At 34.6% G+C, this 22,019-nt stretch overlaps 1 protein-coding gene across 1 annotated transcript in view; it reads left to right on the top strand.

The window, feature by feature from the left end:
- Nucleotides 1–22,019, top strand: part of MDGA2 (MAM domain containing glycosylphosphatidylinositol anchor 2) — an 857,254-nt gene that overhangs the window by 626,952 nt on the left and 208,283 nt on the right. Inside the window, exon 8 of the mRNA XM_080808952.1 lies at nt 9,192–9,485. Coding sequence (XP_080665078.1) covers nt 9,192–9,485 — 294 coding nt within the window. The remainder of the gene's footprint in view (nt 1–9,191; nt 9,486–22,019) is intronic.

Genomic DNA, 22,019 nt, shown 5'->3' with positions numbered 1-22,019 from the left:
ACAATGCCATTGTAATAAGATTTTTTACGAGTCTTTCAAAAATAAGCAATGTATATGTGTGTCTGTACGCGTGTACATTTCCCCAAAGAATTTCCAAATGCAGATGCCATGGTATTTCAATCTCAGGTTGGTTTTTAATATGTTTTCTTCCTGTTCTATTGCTAGATTTGCAAAATCATGGCCAATTCTATTTTATTTGCATCTCCTGGCTTATTATAGGTGAATCAGTAAAAGAAAAAAATTGTATGTCAGTGCAAAACTAAAAAGGCGGGGGGGAAGGCAGTTTTTATTTACAGAGTGTGATAGGAGAAGTATTTATGTGCATTCATATCATGGACAAAAACAGTAGGCTAACCATCTGGTGTAAGGAGATGTTTAAAAATAAGTGCCTATTTCATATATGATTTACCCACAAGACTGTAAGTAATACAAGTCTTAGAATATGGGTCTCTGGGGATATTCTGTTGTAGAGCCAAATAGCCTCTTCTTTACTGCTAATAGAAGAAAGCCATAGCGTGGGAAAATTACTCAATACTACCAAAAGCTTCTGATATTTTACTCCCTGTATCATTACTATGACCAAATTAAAATCTAGTAGAATTGCTAACTTTAACGAAACCAATTGGGTTTTTGTGGGTTTTCTAATTAAAAAATAGAAAGTGTTCTTGTGTGAAAAAAATGGTCTTGGAATTTATATACTCTATAATTAAGTCTGATAATCAAGAGGTGATTATTCATCAATGGTTTTCTTGCTTTGCTTTCTTAATAAGTTCCTCCCATTTCTGAATTGGTGCTCCATCCATCAATCAAGAATTTATCAGGCACCTCTAAAATACTCTAAAATGTCCCATGCTGTGGCAACTACCAAGGAAGTAGATGAAACCTGGTGCTGACCTCAGGACATCTGAGCTACATTTGTAAGGAAAGGAGAGGGCATTTTGTCTTGGCATCTATAGAATAAATTAGATATGCTGTGATCGGAGACATGAAAAATAAATAAAAGGTACGGAGTTCAAAAAGACTTAAGGACACTAGAAACTTAAATTGGGCCTTAAAACAATTCGGGATGATTGGATGGGTATTATAAGAGTAAAGTAATTTCTGGATAGAAGGAAGGAAGGGAATGAGCCAAAATGTTAAGAGAACCCAAAGACCTGCCTAAATTGAATAGAGAACTTCTCACAGAAACATTGTAGCTTAATAAAGTTTCGCAGGTAAGAGGGAAAACAAGCAATGGGATTTAGACCTCTATCCAAGAACCCAGAAACTACTGAAGATATTTGAATGGTGGAATGACAGGACTTTATTACTAAAGATTAATGCATAAAGGGGAAGAACATTTTAGGAGGGGAGACACTAATCCATTATGTTATAGTAATAACATAATCAGTTATGTTATAGTAATTCATTTGTAAGGGGGAAAATAATCCAGAAGGATGCATGGCATTCAATATATTTGCATTATATTACATTACATATTATATTAACCTATAGCTCAGAGAAGTTCGGCATACTTTAAAACAACTATGAAAACATTCAATGTGCTACAAATCACATAAGTATTCTCTATATCTGTGATTTTGCCAAAAAGGAATTATTTCCAATAGTATCCATTTGGGGATTTTTATTCCTTTAATGAGAAATGAGCTATAGAGTGTTGCTGTCTTTCATCAGACATTTTATATTACCAGTCACGATCCCTAAAAGGAAGCAAATATTGGCAGGTTATTCATAAGTGAGAAGCCTTTAGCATGCTGGATTTAGTTTGTCACCTTGAAAATCTTTTAAGCCCACCTTACTAAATATTTTAATTGACACATATCAATCAAGAAAATGAGTCAAGCTTATTAGTTTTAAAACTGTTTTGCTAGGCTTGGATTGGAATTTATTTAGGTTGAAGGAAATTGTCAATTTCCCCTTTCATAGTCATATAAATATTCCCCAATGGCCACAGAACATCACATTCTTACACGTTGCATGCCTTAGGGCAGTTTTTCCCACTCTTAGTTGTATGTTAATACCAGCTGTGAGATTCAGATTAGACTATTAGTGCATGAAGTTTTTAAAATATGGATTAAAGTAATGATACTATTCTCACTTAATATTGAATATACTTTTTTGAGTGGAAGAGAAATGCATAGTTACAATAAGCATGCTGACAAATTCAGTTAATGTTTTATATTCCTTATCCGTAGTCAGTTATGAGAAGTCATTACTGATGTGCCATCAATAACTATTGCAACTATAAACTATTTCATTCTTTACATCCATGTAAAATTATTTTGTGATTTTTCAAAACTTTGAAATTTGGATTCATCATTCTGTCTCATGCTTACAAAGCTAATCTGTAATGAGTTAGCAAAGAAGAGATTGAGGACTGTTGATGTGGACACTGAGAAAGCACTCGAGTGTCATAAAATATCTTTTCTTTAAAACTGTGTGGTCTGAAATAAGGATGTTACTAACCTTGGAGGTCTCAAGGATCACTAGGGATGAAACTCACATCTGGCCTGTAGTAAATTTTTAAAATTTACATGTTGTTTTTGAAGATTACCAAAAAATAGATTTACTTCATTTGAATCAGTTGTATCTACAAATTCAGTATTTACTGGACTCTTACTATTTTTTTTTTGAGATTTTATTTATTTATTTGACAGAGATCACAAGTAGGCAGAGAGGCAGGCAGAGAGAGAAGGGGAAGCAGGCTCCCCGCTGAGCAGAGAGCCCGATGTGGGGCTCGATCCCAGGACCCTGGGACCATGACCTGAGCCGAAGGCAGAGGCTTTAACCCACTGAACCACCCAGGCACCCCGAGTCTTACTTTTTTACATTTCTTTATATATAGATATCTGGTCAGCTTGAGAATTCCTGAATTCTGACCGCTAGGAAGTCACTTTTATAAACACATGTTTTTTGAGTCTTTTATTTGTGTTTTAAATATAGACTATACGTCTTAATTTAAAACATACATAAGTGTTATAACTTTTTCTTCCTAAAATTCATATATAATTAAATTAATACCATACATAGTTTAGGATTCTTAAAAATGGGACTCTGGTTGTCCTTCTGGAGAAAATTCTACTTATTACTTATTTTTTGTAATTCTTACGTTAAAGAAATATATCTTTTGTTTCAATATCTGCTATTAAAGTACATTATAAATAAAATCTTAAAAAAATAAAGTACATTATAAATAGTATGTGTTTTAAGCCGATAAGTCCATAATAAGCATATTGTGATATCTTTGTTTCAGAGAGCATGATATTTTCTCATACAGTTCAGATGGGCTAACTTTCCCTTGCATTCTTTTTAGTGAAGAAAATAGACCGGTCATTTTTTGAGTAATGACTAAAAATTAAATTTCCTCAGCTTCCTTCCTAATGAAGAAATGAAAACATTTGAATTTTCTGTATTTGTTTTATTTCACAGTCTGTGATACAATGGAAATGTTGACAGAAAGCCAGTTTAAATTACTTGCCTATGTATTTATGTTTAGAATGAGAAAGTCTGGGGCGCCTGGGTGGCTCAGTGGGTTAAAGCCACTGCCTTCGGCTCAGGTCATGATCCCAGCATCCTGGGATCGAGCCCCGCGTCCGGCTCTCTGCTCAGCAGGGAGCCTGCTTCCTCCCTTCTCTCTCTGCCTGCCTCTCTGCCTACTTGTGATCTGTCTGTCAAATAAATAAATAAAATCTTTAAAAAAAAAAAAAAAAAAAAAAAAAAAGAATGAGAAAGTCTGGTGTCATATCATGCTCTTCAGGTTTCTCTGATTATGTCATCTTCTACAGTAGCATTTCAGATAAGAAAAATAAAAATCGGGGCATGTATAATCTGTATGTCATAAAATGTACCTTTGTGTTTTCACCAGGAGGAAATTTTTTCTACTGAGTACACTGTGGATAAATGTGGATCTTACAAGGTGCAGACATTTCAAAATTTTCTACTTAGTTTGATGCTTTCACTGGAGATAATATTTCAGGAAAAAATAATTTTGTTGATTAAAGAAAGGATATAAAAAACATCGTGACAAATGATAGATGGCATGTCCCCGAGCTAGTTCTTTCCCTTTTGTTCCCTTTAATTTACAGCTTATCTATTCGGATTTTTGTTTGAAGAGCTTGGAAATCATATCTTCTTTTTTATTTATTTATTTTTTATTTTGTTCAGTTGTATCTGTTCGGATTTTTAAATGAAAGGTGAAAGACAAGAAAAACTGGAAGAGTCCTTGTTTGACTCCCAACTTTCTCACACGCCCACATACATCTCAAGATCTGAAATCACATCTGAAATCTATACTAACAATATATTTTTCAGAAGATTCTGCTACTTATATGGGCTACTAATTATAGAAGAACTACATTTCATGATTTATTGCTTTGGTTTTAATATCTTCATGATTTCTGTCTCTCATATTTATCTCTATTATATACACAGCCTTTTAACTCACCTTCTTACTCTTTTCATCCTCTCTCCCTCCCTTCCTTCTTCAGTTATTTCATGACTTCCTGGTTTGTGCCAAGCAGGAAAGCCAGGCACTGTAGAGGTAGAGTGCTTCTCTGCCCCCTAAGGGAGAAGGCACTGTGTGCCTTCAAGGATATAGATGTGGGAGGAAAGAGGGGGGAAAGCCAAAAGTATGGGTCAAACAAGTACCCAGTGTAATAACGTGGCCAGGAAGAGTGAGCAACCTACCCAGCCTAGGGGGTAAGCAGTTATCACAAAAGTGGTAATATTTGGGCTGAATCTCAGCACATGAGGCTGGCAGGGCCTCCTAGAAGTCAGCAAGGGCCAGGAATTCTGGACATAGGAAAGAAGGGTTTGTTCGAGAGCACTGAGGTTCACCAGTCAGTGAAAATGCAAGAGAATGAATGTTCTAGAAGTGAGCATTTCTCAGACTATGTCATCCAGATTACCATGTCCAGGTGATACATTTTTTGTTATTAAGAAGTGGAGTTTTTATCAGATGAGCTTTGGAAAATAGGTTGCATTAACATCTTAGGTTTCTCTAGGCTTCTTAGAACCCGTAATATTCTCATACACATTGCACGTGTTGTAGAAGAGTGAAAGAGGAAGGGAAATATATGAAGAGAGTAAAATTCATCAATAATTCCACACTGAGAGAGAACCACTGTTAGTGTTTGGGTATAGTTCTTTCTGAGTTTTCTTTTCCTCTAGATTTTTCCCATGTATGCCTCTTGCTCTTCCCTGAATCAGTGTACAGTTCCCTCCCTGTCTTCATTTGTACATTCAGCATAACATGTTTTACTGAGTTCCTATCACGTGTGAAATAGAGTGCTGGATACTAACAATATAAAGTCTATGTTTTCTTTCCTTAAAGAAGCTCCTTGCTAACATTCATTGGCATATGTCTTTTTATATATATATATATATATATATATATATAAACTTGACACTACTGTTTGGATTGCTCAGTAACATCTTTGACTCACTTAATCATAGTGGTTATAGCTATTCATACTGTTCACAAAGATGCTTTTCTTAACAATATGAGCATCTTTATCAATACATGTAGGTCTATGACATCATCATCTAAAAGGCTGCATCATATTTTATTGTGTGACTCTACCACGATTTATTTAATGAATCTGTCAGGCTGTATTCAGGCTTTTTTTTTTTTTTTAATTAAAACAGTACTGTGATGAGCACTCTCCATGAGAACTGTCGTTTTCATAGTGACATGAACAAAATTGCATTTAAGATGATAAAGCTGCTGACAGGGTAGCAGGAAGGCTGAAAGAAGTAGACTGGTGACAGAGAGCACTTATTATAGTGTCACAAAAAGAGAAAATGATGAATTCTACTAAGCAATCTACCTATAGCCATGAAAAGAAATAGGCAGTTATGAGAGACATTTTAATGAGGAACCGATGCAGCTGATTGGAAGTGGTGGGTGAGAGGAGATGGTAAAACAAAGAAAACTCTATGGCTTTCAGTTAGCAGATGAGGTGTGTTGATAATTAACTACCAAACTAAGTCAAGAAATTAAACAGCACTGAGGTTTGGGGATTTGAAAGACTTTTGGGATATAGAATTAGGCTGCAATCATAGACTGGAGGAGCCTTGGGATGGAGTTAGAATTTGTATTATCAACATATAAAAGAAAGAAATCCATGAGGAAAAAAAGTATGAGATCTCTTAACAGGGAAATGTATAGTAATATTTATGAGAGTTGCCCGTAGAATTCTAGAGAATGGAAAATCTAATGTGGAGAAGGAGAAGCTATCAAAACTTTGAGAAGTTATAAGGTTTTCTTCACCAAGAAAGATGCAAAGAAAGATTAACTCTGATTCCAAGATTTTAAAAGTTTCATGGAAGAGATGGAAAATATACTGTATTTTAATTGCACTTTGCTGTTCAGCAAAAACTGGGCTAATTTATTTTAAAAATCTATTTGTATTTTAATGTAGATGAAAACAGGCTTACATTTCTGTAATTTTGATTATGTATGGAGGAAGTTTACTTAAATAAATAACATAAATAAATGTATAAAGGGACTTTTTGAACTATGTAGCATGATAAACTAAAAAAATTATATAACTAGTCCACCATCTTTTTTTTTATTAGACTCTCCTAATGAATTAAAGTCTTTGAATATTCATCTTTAAGTCAGGAAATAAACACTTTCATTTAGTACCACTTCTGTCCTTCACATTCTACTATTTGGTTTATGGTCAGAACATTAATAGCCTTGGAGCTCATAAAGTACAAATTCTTAGTTTCAAAAATGAAGAACTTAATACTCAGAGTGATTAAGGTTGGTCAGGGTCATGTGGGTTGTTTTTGGAAGGGACGAGGAAGAAAGATTTCAAATAATAACCGTCCATTAAATAATCTTTTATCATTTATTTTCATTTATTTATCATTTATTTTCATTTATTTCACAAAGATTTGTCAGAATTCAGGTATATATTTGGGCTGGGGTATTTTATAAGCAATTTTGACATACATAAATATCCTAATATAGATAGAAAGATATTTAAGATAAATATAAATGTATAACATATTAAAATAGATCAGATGATCTGCAAAGTATGTGTCATTTACCTCTTCAAATTTTTACCTTGGCTCTTTTTTATTGTCCCTGATAAAGTGACCAAGAGATAGGCCGGGAAGATTCGTCCAATTTGTCCCTGGGAACCCAACAGTCATGAGCTGGGGGGGTGGGGGGACCCCAGTGCTAACTCCAGTTATTCATTCCAGATGCCATAGTGCCCTGGAGACTGAGACAGGGGTCATCTCTCAACATTGGCCACCTGCTATAAATTAGTCTCAATTTGAATTTTGTTCAGAGCAAAGCATTTATTCTCTCTTATTCTCAGTGTTCTCATTTGTTAATTTTTAATGTTAAATATTTGATCCTTAGGATTATCAAGGGAATGAAAATCTAAAACCTCTAATTATGCCTGGCACATAGTAGGGCATAATTAATGTTAAATGCAGAGGTTATTGCTGTCGTTCTGTGTGCTTTCTCATGGAGGGTGAGTAAATATTACGGCTTCTTCCCCATCCTGCTTTTTAGAATTGCATCATTCCCTTGTGGTTCATTTTGGAAAGGACAAATTATTTAATGAAATCATTTATTTTTTTATATTTACAGAAATCAATAATTTAATCAAATTAGTTGTATAGGTTTTTAAAATGTAACAATTTTAGAAGATATATTTAATGCCAAATTCCAGAATGCATGTATCTACTTCAAGAAGGTGGTGGTTAGTGTTTCATATATTTTAATTTCTAAGATGCATTATTTAACTAGTTTTTGAAAATAAGAAGTAGATGAAGGAATTAAATGAAAAGAAATAGACATGAAGGTACTTAAATAGCAAGATAATTAACTCTCCTGTCATTTTGGACTTAAATACATTTTTTTCTACGTGTAATAAGAGCAATAATACTTCAACGTAAGTTGAAAAATAATTTTAAAATTATGTTTGCTTTTGTTCCTGGGCCCTGGAATACAGTAATGCTAGAAGGAAGAGTAAAACCTTTGTTTTTTATCCATATATGCGGTACTGCCTCCAAACAGAGCACGTGACATCTAAGAATGGAATTATTTAAGTAGTCTGGTTAGTCTTATTCTGGCATTCTAAGTTAGCCATACTTTTTTTTGATAGATGCTTTATTGCACAAACACAATGGATTTCATGTACATTTGTATAAGAAATAAGAGTCTTCAATGGGACAGGTGATACTGTTTGTAACAAAACAATTTGGGTAGTGCTTGCCTCTTACTGGTTCATACTTTTTACTAAACCCTAACATAAATATACTCCAGCTTAGTAAAGTAATTTCCAGTAAAATGAACCCCTTATAAATATCTTCAGTAAAATCAGATATTTTACCTATTTTACCTTTACCTGAAAAATTACAATTCTTATATTGTTGAAATGTTTTGGAAAGTTCGCCTAGAATCAATTCTACAGAAATAGAGGCAAATTATGGCAAACTACTTATAGTGATCTTAAAATGTCTTAAAAGGAAGTTATATGAAATGCAAATGTTTAAAAAAAAATGTTAGAAGTCCAAGGAGAAGAATATGGTGAGTGGATTCTAAGAGTGTGACATTGTAAGTCAATCGTTCCCTTCCATTTCCATTTCCGTTAGGGAAAAAAACAAAACCCTCACCTTAGCAGTTTGGCAACAGTTTCTGTACCAGAGTCAAATCTTCTGATTTTATATCAGAGGATCTTCTTTTTCCTTTTCCTATTACTTTCATTTACTGTGCCAGCTAAGTTGATAATGTCTCTTATCCCTTTCTTTTAGCATCCCTGGGTAAGAGACAACAGCATAGGAAACAAGACTGAAAAGCTGAATCCTACTTTCAGCAAGCAGGATCACTCTTCTGTGAAATGCAGATGTTAAAAACCCAGTTAATGGCTGATAATGACAGGTCATTGAGTAGATTGTTCTTATGTTGACCATTCATGTTCCAATTTAATGCTTTATTTATTTTGCTAATGTTTGAAGACCTCATTGGAGAGAGTTGTAGGAAAACAATTCAGAATTCTTTTAAGTGAGAGTATGTGCCACTGACTGCCAGGGTCTCTGTTGTATTTGTCATCTGAATTGTCACACCTCTTCAACCAGCAGAAATTGTTTCCTTATGATTTTCTGTGTTTGAATATGCTTTACCAGTTTATACTAACCTTGAAAAATTTTCTTTTTCCCATTTCAAGTTCCACCCAATCTGACTGTTCCACAGGAAAAATCACCTCTGGTCACCAGAGAAGGGGACACAATAGAACTGCAGTGTCAAGTAACTGGAAAACCTAAACCCATCATCCTCTGGTCTAGAGCGGATAAAGAAGTTGCAATGCCTGATGGGTCAATGCAAATGGAGAGTTATGATGGAACACTGAGGATTGTGAATGTATCTAGAGAAATGTCAGGAATGTACAGATGTCAGACCAGCCAGTACAATGGATTTAACGTGAAGCCAAGAGAAGCTTTGGTGCAGCTCATTGTGCAGTGTAAGTAATTTTTTTTTTCTTTGTGTTCCATGCGGAGACAAGAGAAAAAAGGATGTGATTATTCCTCTAGTAAAATGAAGTGAATTTTGGAATTGGGTTAGGATAAAATGTTTTTACTTTGTTACTAGCCAATTGAAACTATAGTTTTCCCTAAATCTGCCTGTTGCTTGAGCTAATACTCATAGAAAAGAACAGTATCAGTGTGTGTGTGTGTGTGAGAGAGAGAGAGAGAGAGTGAGAGAGATAATTATGACAGTATTGTATGATTGGTTAATGCCAAAGAATCAACAAATGTAATGGTTCAAAACTGGCCATGTTCAGTGAGGCAAAGTAAAGATGAGAAGTAATTGCTAATTCAGATTACCATACTCTTGTTTTCAGAGTTCCTGTTTCTACTTCAGGCAATTGCATGCACCTTTGCCCAAATTATCAACCTATTTCAAAGCATCCCTTTGCTTAAATTGTGGAGACCTAATCATTGAAATGCTATGTTTGCATATCTGAAGTTGTAAGAGTAGATTACATAATTATCTACTAGTATTGAGATAATTCAAATATTAGGTCCTGAATTTTTGTTTGATTTTCTTAACTGAAAATGATTTAACTGTGAGAGTTAAATATGATTGATTTTTAACAATTTGTATTGAAATCATTGTTACAGTTCTGACCAAAAAAAAAAAATTGTAGATGTCGTATCCTTTGAATTTGCTTTTAGTATTAAAAGTACGTAAATTTCTAAGTATAAAAAAAAATATTTAATGATGCCCCTGACATTGGGTTATTAGAGGATGCCCTGGTAACTTCGATGGCAGGTGGTACAGATAATGCCAAAAGAGAAGAAGCAAACTAAACACAATCTGTTCAAACTCCAGTAGTACTGCTCTAAGTTTTAATTGATATACAATTTGTTAAATACGTGGTGGCAAAGTCTTTAAGAATATGACTGCATTAGATGAAACTATACACTTCGATAAGCAACGATGTTGTTTCCTTTCTATGGCTCTCTAACTCAGAAAATGGAAAATAGAATTTAGTCCAAAAATGTCTCTTTTTATATTAGATTTAAGGATGTTGGCAGATTGGATTAACTGACTTTAAATTGGAAAGAATAATTGATATATGGAAGGATTATGTTTGGACCTGATAACAAGTTCATTTGTATATGAGTTATGTGAGTTGTGGGGAGAGGAGCAAAGTTCTGGGCATTGCATAACCATTCCCTGTCTCCATTCTGGAGAAACTCAGATTCCTATTTGCTATTTGTCCTGTAAATATGCAAACTGATATTTGACAAATGCCTTGGCTGATTTCCAATTTGTTATGAGTGTGTTTGTTTGTTTCCAAATAATGCAACTTTTATTTTTTTATGTTTTTAAAGATTTTATTTATTTATTTGTCAGAAAATAAGAGAGGGATTGAGAGAGAGCGAGCACACAAGCATGGGGAGTGGCAGGCAGAGAAGCAGGCTCGCCACCAGGCAAGGAGCCTGATATGGGGCCTGATCCCAGGATCCTGGGATCATGACCTGAGCTGAAGGCAGAGGCCTTACTGATTGAGCACCCAGATGCCCCCAAATAGTGTAGCTTTTTTAGAAAGCAAGTTTTATTCAGCCATTCAGTTTATACTTATGATAAGCTCATGGATAGGAGGTTCATATGAAAACAGGTTCCAGACAGATAAAGAAGAAAAGACTTAAAAAAGAGAAACTTCTCCTTAATTCTCAAAAACAAAAACAAAAACCTTGCCAGTGACCATAGAGGAAAATGATACAGTTTGAAATACTTTACTGTTGTTGGTAATCACAGAGTTCTGTGCTTCCTCTGGAGTTAGGCGCAAAGCTTTGGTGTTCCTAAAGCTATTAGGGCTACTGGTGTTATTCTACTCATATCTCTGTGATATGATGTGATGTGATCTGATATGATGTGATGTGATGTCTGTGATGTGATGTGAAGCTCTGTGAGCTTCTCTGCGGAAGCTCTGATACAAATAAAAGTTAGGGAATCCATTAGATTCTAGGGAATTTTGAATTAAAGTTTTAAGAACCAAGGTCTCCAAACTCCACAGAATATTCAAACCTTCAGAATTCTGTGTGTGTGTGAATTTTTTCTTTTCTTTTTTTCGTTTTACTTCTTAATAAGTCCCATAGGAAACATTAAGCTCAGCACAAGATTTAAAGATTCAGTCCTGCAGTAGTAAATGAAAATAAATACTGGCATGGTTGTCTCTAGTGTCACAGGATGTAATTGACTAAAAGACACCAATAGACATAGGCAAATTCTAGTTCATTTAATGTAAATAAAAAGATCTGCATCCCAAAATGACTTCACAGAACAGGGAATATAATCTAACAGCACTTCCTCTCAGAGGCAAGCTTCCTTGGCCTGCGAAGAAGCCAGCTGGATTCCAATAGCCTTGCCAATTTCAGGTAAGGATGCCATCATGTCTTTCAAGAAGCTCCCTTTCATGTATTCCCAGTTCTCTTGAAGGATCCGATTATGTGCCTGAGCTTTTGCCAGGTACAAATAACTGGTAACAACTCTAGATTATTCCTGAGTGAATCAAATGTTGATTTTCTAGGCACGTAATTCCTGCTAGCAAGTCCAACCTGCATAAGGCTTATTCCTGCAAAACTTACAATGCAGGAATTTTTATAGTTTTTAAATGATAAACTTTCCAACTTTTATAGTGACATCTTAAAAGCATGAAAATAATATGGCATTTGTGCTTAACTTGCAGTCATGCTATGTGTGAGAAATAGTCATATAAAATACTAAGTTATTTCCCACACGTGTACACACACATCTACATACATACATGTGCATGTATTTATATTATCTTCAGCAATTAGTTTTGCTTTGCCTTATCTATATTTTGTATTCTCAGCATAATACATTTTGCATTATAGCTATTCATTACCCTGCTGAGTAAATGTAAGTTTGGTAACAAATGGAATAAATATGTATATATATATTGCCTATTCCTTGCTTCTTACATGAATGGTTGTTATTATTTAGGTTTCAGGGGTATCTGAGGACTTGTTGCATTGAGTGTGAGACCTGAAAGTATTTTAAGTATGTGAAGATGTCAGATTATTCTAACACTTATGAAACACCTTTTTCAGGACATGAACTCTATGCTTTAGTTTATTATGATTTCCTTTCTTAAAATGTTTATTACATTGGCAAATTCTGGGACAGTCTATTTTATATACATAATACACACATATATATATAATTTTATGATTTGAAATGTAAAAGAATGAAAAAGAGATCTTCATGGTAAATAAGAAATAAAACAAAAATCTGGTATCTCTAAGGCACACTTTTTCCTTATTTAGTTTTACTGTGTCCAGTTAAACAATAACCAGGTAAAAGGACTAAAGGAGCACAGAAGTTGTTGTATGTAGGACTTTGATGAGATTCTAGTGTCTAAATATAAATAGCATATATTTCTCCATAGTCTATAAATAATGGAATACTCCATTTAATTTAATGCCCTAAATTGCCAAATGAGATTTATTGTTACCTACTGTTGAATTAAAATTATAAGGCAATCATATTATTAAAACATATTGAATTATTTACTATCTCCAGTTAATTTGCTTCTTCTTAATAGGTGTAGATAAAGAATGATTTAACAAGTGACAGAAGCCTCAAAGTATTTTACGCCATTCTATATCCTGTTAAGAGTAGCTAAATCACCAAAATAAAGTAGTTTAAATTATTGAGTTCTTGTGCATAGTGCTCATTCCTGGAAACCAAATATATATATATATATTTTTTTTTATTATAATATTTTTAATTTCAACAATTGCCAGTTATTGCAAATGACATGGGCCAGGACAGGTAGTTGCAAATATAATTCTAAAAGTTTGAAAATTATTGATTTAAAGTTAATCTAAAATTTTTAAAAATTGCTAGATGAAACTACAAAGTGTAATGTAAAGTTTTTATAACATATCTTCAAACTTTCAGCCATTACTTAATTTCATCTCCATGTTTTTGGAACTGTATAATAGTTCTTTTTGTAACTTTCCAGCTCATTTTTATCTGAAGCAGATTTATTCTATTACAATGGCTTCTTTGAGAATAAAATAGTTACATATGTCAATTAATTCATATCATTTAAAAATCATAGTATGTATGGAGCTTATTTAGCAACACCAGAACAATTTCCTAACAAAGTAACAGTAGTAGAGTAATAAAAATTAAATAATGTATAATTTATTCATTAAAATACTGAAAATATTGAATATTGATTGAATAAAAATACCACTGGATGGAATATATTCAAATATATATATTAAAAGAAGGAACTAAGATATGCCTATTGTCTTCCTAAAGGAAATTATTGTTTTTCTTTTTTTTAAGTACACAAGATTTATTGGTATATATATATATTTTTTAATGTCTTTCTCTGATTGACTTATTTTGTTTAGCGTAATACCCTCTAGTTCTATCCACATCATTGCAAATGGCAAGATTTCATTTCTTTTGATGGCTGCATAGTATTTCCTTGTGTATATATACCACCTCTCCTTTATCCATTCATCTGTTGATGGACATCTAGGTTCTTTCCATAGTTTGGCTATTGTGGACATTGCTGCTATAAACATTCGGGTGCACGTGCCCCTTCGGATCACTACATTTGTATCTTTAGGGTAAATACCCAGGAATGCAACTCCTGGGTTGTAGGATAGCTCTATTTTCAACTTTTTGAGGAACCTCCATGCTGTTTTCCAGAGTGGCTGCTCCAGCTTGCATTCCCACCAATAGTGTAGGAGGGTTCCCCTTTCTCCGAATCCTTGCAAACATCTGTTGTTTTCTGACTTGTTAATTTTAGCCATTCTGACTGGTGTGAGATGATTATCTCACTGTGGTTTTGAATTGTATTTCCCTGATGCCGAGTGATGTTGAACACTTTTTCATGTGTCTGTTGACCATTTGTATGTATTGGTGTATTCTTATATTTGTATTATGTAAGTATACTTTTTTAAAAAGATTTTATTTATTTATTCGACAGACAGAGATCACAGGTAGGCAGAGAGGCAGGCAGAGATAGAGAGAGAGGAGGAAGCAGGCTCCTTGCTGAGCAGAGAGCTGGATCCAGCACTAGGGGCTGGATCCCAGGACCCTGAGATCATGACGTGAGCTAAAAGGCAGAGGCTTACTTAACCCACTGAGCCACCCAGGTGCCCCTATAAGTATACTTTTTTATGTATATGTAAGATACCTAAAAATCTTTTAGTAAAATGTGTGTATTTTGAAATACATTTTCTTGGAAATTAGTTGGGGAAGATATATACTGCACTGAATGTCACTTTTATTATTAAATCTTCATTTGTTGTACCTACAATATAGATTAGTTGGAGAAAATAAAATGTAATTTCATGTATACAGGGAATCCACACAGACTCGGAAATTCTGGAGACAGTCAGGCAAAATAAGGTCCCTTTGTCATTTGGAACTAAGAAGTGGTAGGGATCTGGGACTTCAAAGAGAAGGAATGCAATTCACAGGAAGATGAAAGAGTAAATATTTGGTAAGCCAGTGTTTGTTAGGTCACTGGGAAACAATGGGACATAGGGGACTTCCATCAAACAGGCCTCACTAGGTTCTTCCCTATCTATCCTAGCCTACTTTATAGCATAATGTAGTTATTTATGGTGATAACTCTCTTCCTGGACAGGTTCTCTATCTAAATTCTTTGTAGGCAATTGATGGGGGAGGTCAAGAGTTTATCCTGAATCTGCTAGGTTTGGATTGTTTTTTTAATAATTCAAAATAATCTTCATGCCAAAGTAGCCCATCTTGGGGTAGCCTGCCCTTGGTAGCTACAAGATCATGGACCTTATAAAGAAAGTTAAATACAGATCAGAATATACTCGAATATCTATGCTTATTATTGTTAGACAACTTACTGAGTAGTTTTCTGTAATGTTGAGATATATAGAATGACTGTGTTGAGTGACCATAACTACTTTTTGGATTTTTTTAAACAGCAAAATAACTGTGACTGGAGATTAAAGCTAATACAAGGGAAAGTAACTATTGATAAAAAAAAAGAAACAAGGGAGCAAATTGCCTTCACAGAGGAAGATATTAAAGGCTATCCAGAGGAATTTATAAGTGAATGCACAAGAATTTTAACATATTAGCAGAACAACAAAAGGGGCTTCCAGCTTAGTAACCCACTTACCTATTTTCCATATTTATTTTCCATATTTATTTTCCTATTTTCCATATTTATTCAGTCTATCCTTCCTCAGTCTTATAGACAAGTCTATATTCAGTCTATCCTTTCTCAGTCTTATAGACAAGATAATTCCATGTTGAGTCTTTAGCTAGGCTCCTACTCCTCCCTTCTCCTGTTCCCACCAATTCCTCAACTTCTTTTTACTATTCAAGTCCTGACTAAGTCTCACCTCTTTAGAAAGCCTCCTGGTACTTGAAAAAGGCCCTCCTTGATAGTTGTTTGGATATGTGTTTAGTCTGCTGAAGACAACTTAGAACTTCAAAGTAAAACATTGTTTTGAACATATACATTAGATGATATACTTCTTTCAAAAGCATTAGCTATTATTTCATCATCGCCTTCCTCAAAACTCACTTGTCGAATTGATAGATTCTTGATTACTATTCCATTTCTAGTGTCTTCTTTCCTTGGGAAAAGTTTAACACTAAAACTCTACTTGGTAACACCAGACGTCTATTGACTCTTATTATTATCCTCTTACTGGGAAACTTTGTAATATACTCCACTAGAATACGGGTTGGGAAAAGCTTTTAAGTTTACTCAGAATATAATATTTAAACATCTGTTTTTCATATTTTAACAATTATTCTTGAATAGAACTTAGCATTTATTATACAGTGTTGTTTTATTTGAATTAAGTGGCAATGCTTTTTTTGTTGTTTGCAACCGTTATTAGAAATATTAATCAACTGAACACTAAGGTAATGTTAATATTATGAAAACATTAATATTTATTTTATTTTCTCACATCCTACCTTTCCCCTCCCCAAGGTAGTTAAGATCTCTTCTTTGGAAAGAAAAAAACAATAGTTTTATAAGGTGGTGTACAATTTAAACTGTATAAAATAAAACTCTCGAATTTCTACTTCAAGTCAGCATGTCATATAAATATATCTTACCTCATTTCCCAATGGATTTAATGAGGAATTTTAATGGAGCCACCTTGAAAACAAATTTGTTTAAACATTTTATTTTTGTATTACTTCTGAATATTTGAAAATTGAACTTCCCAAATGGGTATGTTATTCTGCAGAAAGCCTTTTTTTATTTTTTATTTTTTTTAAGATTTTTAATTTTTATTTATTTGACAGACAGACATCACAAGTAGGCAGAGAGGCAGGCAGAGAGAGAGAGAGAGAGTAGGGGAAGCAGGCTCCCTACTGAGCAGAGAGCCCCACACGGGGCTTGATCCCAGGACCCTGGGATCATGACCTGAGCTGAAGGCAGAGGCTTTAACCCACTGAGCCACCCAGGTACTCCCAGAAAACCTTTTTAAAATGAATTTACTTTAGCTGAACTGCTCCTGCCATCCCAGGCAATCTTCTTGCTCCCTGTTTTCCCACCCTTCCAGAGAAGATAGGAGGGTAGATAACCATCGAAAGAAATTGTCAGAGAAAACTGAAACTCTCTTTCAAAGGAGCTTCTCTGTGTACAACACAGATGTGATGTCTTTATTGAGTAATCGAGTACAGATTATCTGGAGAGAAGATAGGTTTATCCAGTCCATAGATCATGTAAAGAAAATAAATTCAGAATTTTCCTTGTTGTATCTCTGGTGCTATCCTAATGTAGATACAAGCATAGTTTACTATTTAGAAAAACTTACCCATTAAAAGTTTTGTTTTTAGTATCTATACAAAGAAGCAGGACGGGGACCAGCCAATTTTAGTAGAATGATTAAAAGTAGTCCAACTTTAACCCAGCCAAATCTTGTGTTAATTGATGTTGTCAGTTAAGTACTTATTCCCACCCCTGTAGAAATAGATTCAAGTGAATGATTACAGCATTTCCATAATACTGGAAAGACATTTTTCCTTGAAAATCTTTAGATCTGTGATTAAATTAAATGCATTTTGAATGGAGAAAGTTGATGCTGTCTCTTTTCCTAGGATCTTGTCCTCACCTCCTCCCTTTCTCATTTTATGGAAGTATATTATCCAAGAGAAGTGACCATAAACACATATATAAATATGTGTGTGTGACAATAAAAATTCTGTGACTCTTTTATCTTTCTCAGTTAAAAACGGATTTACCTCTTACCCAAAAATAAGTGTATTCTTCCCAAATACAGAATTTAGACATTTTCTAAATACCATGCTCTTCTCCCATGAAAACAAAAAGATAATAATAATAATCCATTAAACTAAATAATGCATTGAAGTTTACAGTAATATACCCATGAACATGCCTTTGACTTTATCAATTTATTTTAAATAATATACGACCAATAAAATGCTTAGTGCACAGGAAAATATAAAGTAGGCAGAAGACATGGGTCTCTGATTAAGAAAAAAAGTGCTTAAGCGTTTCAGAAGTTAGATAACAATGTTAGAAATTGAATGTCAAAAGGCATTTCATTCATCGTACATAAAACTAATCAGGAAGTGCGAAATCATAGGCCAGTATTGTGAGAGGACGGCATGACTTCCTGTTCCTTCAGCAGAAGACCTACATTTAACCAGTACTCAATCCACCTGCAAACAAATAGAATTCATATAGAAATTCAGATTATGTATTGTTAGCAATTTTTATCTTTAGTGATTATCAATTGTTTGATCCAGTATCAGAGTTTGATATTTAATGCCGCCCCAGATTTTTTTGTCTTGGCATGCGTTATGTTATTTGGGGTTCTATTCTATTGTGTTAATAACTTTTAACCTAAGTAAACTCCTTTCCTGTATAACCTACTGGAGGGTCTTCTTAGGTTCAATTATATTCAAACTCACATAGACACATAGGACATTGAATGCACTTTACAGATATAAGATTGGAACCACAGTTTGCCAGCATGTCTTCTCACTCCCCGCTCCTGGGGACACTTGAATATCTGAAAGCATGTTTGATTGTCATGATTGGAGAAGGTGGGATGCTCCTGGCATCTGGTGTATAGAGCCCAGGGATGCCACTAAATGTCGCAAGGCATAGGACAAACTCCCAACAAGGAAGTATTCTGCCCAAAATGTAATAATTTGTTATATGTGGGGGTTATCCTATTAATTTTAGGGCTTTGGGAGGCATTCCTGGTCTCTAATCTTGAGATGCCACCAGCACATCTTTTCTCTTAACAACAACAACAAGAAGTCTTCAAATATTGCCAGATGTCCCCTCATGGGCAAAATTACCTGAGGTTAAGGCTCACTACCTACATGGTTCATATATAAGAAGCAAGGAGCTGTATATTTTGGGGATGGAGATTCTGGCAGAATCCTCTGCCCCACAGGAACCAACGTCTCTTGTAACAAACCTATAGACACAACCTCTAGTACATGAAGTTAAAGTCACCACACTAAGCTCAAAGCTGTGGCATACTATTAGATAGGATTCCTCTATTCCTATTCCTCTCGATCCGGGAGCAATTTAATACAGAAATATTGCCTAAAATCATAGTTGATGTTCTTCCCTTGTCAAGTTACCAGGAAAGCAGAGCAGAACTTTAAAAGAAGATCAGATTCTTGTGCAGCAGGGAAAAGGGTTTTGTCATCCTTTCAAATGCATCTACTCTCCATCTGCCATGTTTAACTTTCTTAGTAATTCTTTTGCTTTAGTACTTTCCTTCATTTGATCATAATAATTACCGTTGTGTGTACTGAGCAAGTATGTTTCCAACATACCTTACTTTTTTTTTTTTTTTTTTTTGGACTCATCTTCTGTGAACTGCTGTGCCTATATTCTTTCTTTGTAAGTTTTTTGGCTTTGTATCTGGGTTTGGGAAGGAGTAGCTGTATTTCATGCTGTTCCATCAAATCATTTGATCTCTTATGAATTCCTTTCTTCTGGCAAATGAGTATTTCCTTGAAGCCTTAAAGATTCTAGCAGGAAAAAGCAAAAGTTCTTCAAAAGGAAACTTTGAGACTTAAGCTGACCATGCATTGAGAAATTGAAAGAAATTCTCTCTTGATTTCACACTTATTAGACTTACTTTAAATGTGGAAATTACTCTTTCTTCTTAATTCCAAACAATTTTCAAAGAGATAGAAGTCGAGTACATTTCTTGAAAATTAGTGAATATGTGGATTTTGTTCTTTAATACTGTTTCTCATTGAATGGAATAAAATATTTTCCTTGAGAAAGATTATTATGTAGCTTGAGTAGCAGGTTTTTTTTTTTTTCAATTAAAGAAGGGTTTAAATTTTAAAAAATTAACCAAGCGTGGGACATATTAAAAATTAAGCAGGAATTGAAAAATACTTAAGAAAAATGAAATGCAGTTTCTTAGCATTTTAACTATTTGCATTGAAGTGTATGAAATGGCAGGGGTGCCTGGGTGGCTCCTTCAGTTAAGCAGCCGACTTGATTTCAGCTCAGGTTATGATCTCAAGGTCCTGGGATTGAGCCCCCCTCCCCCACCTTGGAGCTCTGTGCTCAGCAGGGAGTCTGCGTGTCTGCCTGAGGATTTCTCCCCCTCTTCCTGTGCTCCCCCTCCCCCACTCAGGCACACTCTCTCTCATTCTCAAATAAATAAATCTTTAAAAAAGTACAAGATGACTGAATTATTCTGCTATTCCTTCAATAATTCTTAGTTGCACTGTCTGTCAGCGTCAAGATTTTCTTCAGTGATTCTAGTATTTAAAGAAAAATGTTCTTAAGCACAAGCTAAATGCTTTGTGTACAACACAGAATGATAAATATAATACTTATTGCTGAGTTAAAAGATTTAAGTAATCTGAGTATGTGAAGTTTTCACTGTAAATACTGACTTGAAACCCTAAGGCACAAATGTATGCAAATATTTAAAGAGATACAAATGTGTATGATGCATGTCTGTCTGCCTATCTTCCTTTCTATCCATCCCTCCATCAATCTGTCTGTCTCAGTGTTGACTTCATGCAAACTGCATGTTTATTGAGGGAACACTCATTAATATATTTTTCTTCCGTGCCTTTTATGGTGCCATATGTGCTAGTTCTGTTTTTATCTTCCACGCATGTCTTTTTTGTTTGTTTGTTTTAGAGAGATAGAGCACATGAGCAGAGGGGAGAGCAGAAGGAGAGGGGGAGAGAGAATTTTAAGCAGGCTCCATACTCAGCATGGGGTCCCATATAAAATTCTTATCTCAAAACCCTGAGATCCTGATCTAAGCTGAAATCAAGAGTCCAATGCTTAACCGACAGAGTCACCCAGGCACCCCACCACTCATGTCTTTATTCCTATTTATTCTTCTTTTCTCCAAATCAGGTTTTGTTCCTATTGTTCCATTGTTCTCTTAATCCGCACTCCCTTGCTTGGTAATATAAGGTCTCAAAACATGACTCTGTACAGATCTTCCCTGCATTTGTATCTGAGGCATTCAGCCAGCTTCTGTGAATTTCAACTTCGTTTCCTGATTTATTCTAAAATCTAATGTAACCAAAATTAAATTTGTAGTGATTCCTTAATTATTTTTTTCTTCTCTTGAATTCCCTGCCCCACCTAAAAAGATCTCTCCCCTCTCTGTTATGAGAGTCCTTATTCTATCTTTTTTTTACCCCCAACATGCATCTGAAAATCATGATATTGGATTCTTTTAGGGACCTGGTTTAAATTCCAGCTTTGCTACTTTAACTATAATTTCTCTCAGTGTTCATTTTCCATATCTCCCATGATTGAGATTTGTTTTCATCCTTTATCTTATACATATTTCTGAGAACTGAATTAAATGGTGCCAAAAGGTGTTTAGCCTAGTGTTCGACACATAGATAGTACTTCCTAATCATTAGCTCTTACTTATCAAAACCTTCTCAGAATCCATTCCTGCCTCTCCAGTTCCAATGTCATTTTCAAAGTTAGACCCTTTCATGTCCTGCAAGAAATTCCTACTATTTTTCCCACCACTGATCTTCCCTTTCCCCCTCAGAATACTGATGTCAGAAGAGCATTCCCTTATGAGCAGGAACACTTTCAGTTGCAAGTGACAGAAAATTCTAATCTGACTGTTACAAACAAGAAACTGTAGTAGGTTCCAGGAACTTAAATATTAACATCTTCTCAACCATCAGCTTGAGTTTCTCATTGTCTGCTTTATATTAGTGGTTCTCATTATTTCTAGCTATACCTGAGTGGAAAAAAAAAAAAAAAAAAAGGTGCTCTTTTTTGCCTATCATCCAAGGATTAACTCCAGTGGGATATGATTCACTTGGGTTAGGTAGCCATTCTCTAAAGCAAAGGCATGACTGCAAGCATTCATTATTTCCTCTTTGTTTAGAAATTCTGCATAGCTACTCATTATTCATGATTCAAAGTTCAGACTCCTAGATTGGAAACAGGACCCTCCACCCATCTCTGAGATAATATACCATATTC

This window comes from Martes martes, assembly GCF_963455335.1.
Source record: "Martes martes genome assembly, chromosome: 7".
In the NCBI taxonomy this organism is placed as follows: domain Eukaryota; kingdom Metazoa; phylum Chordata; class Mammalia; order Carnivora; family Mustelidae; genus Martes; species Martes martes.
This window is presented reverse-complemented; position numbering and strand designations above follow the sequence as displayed.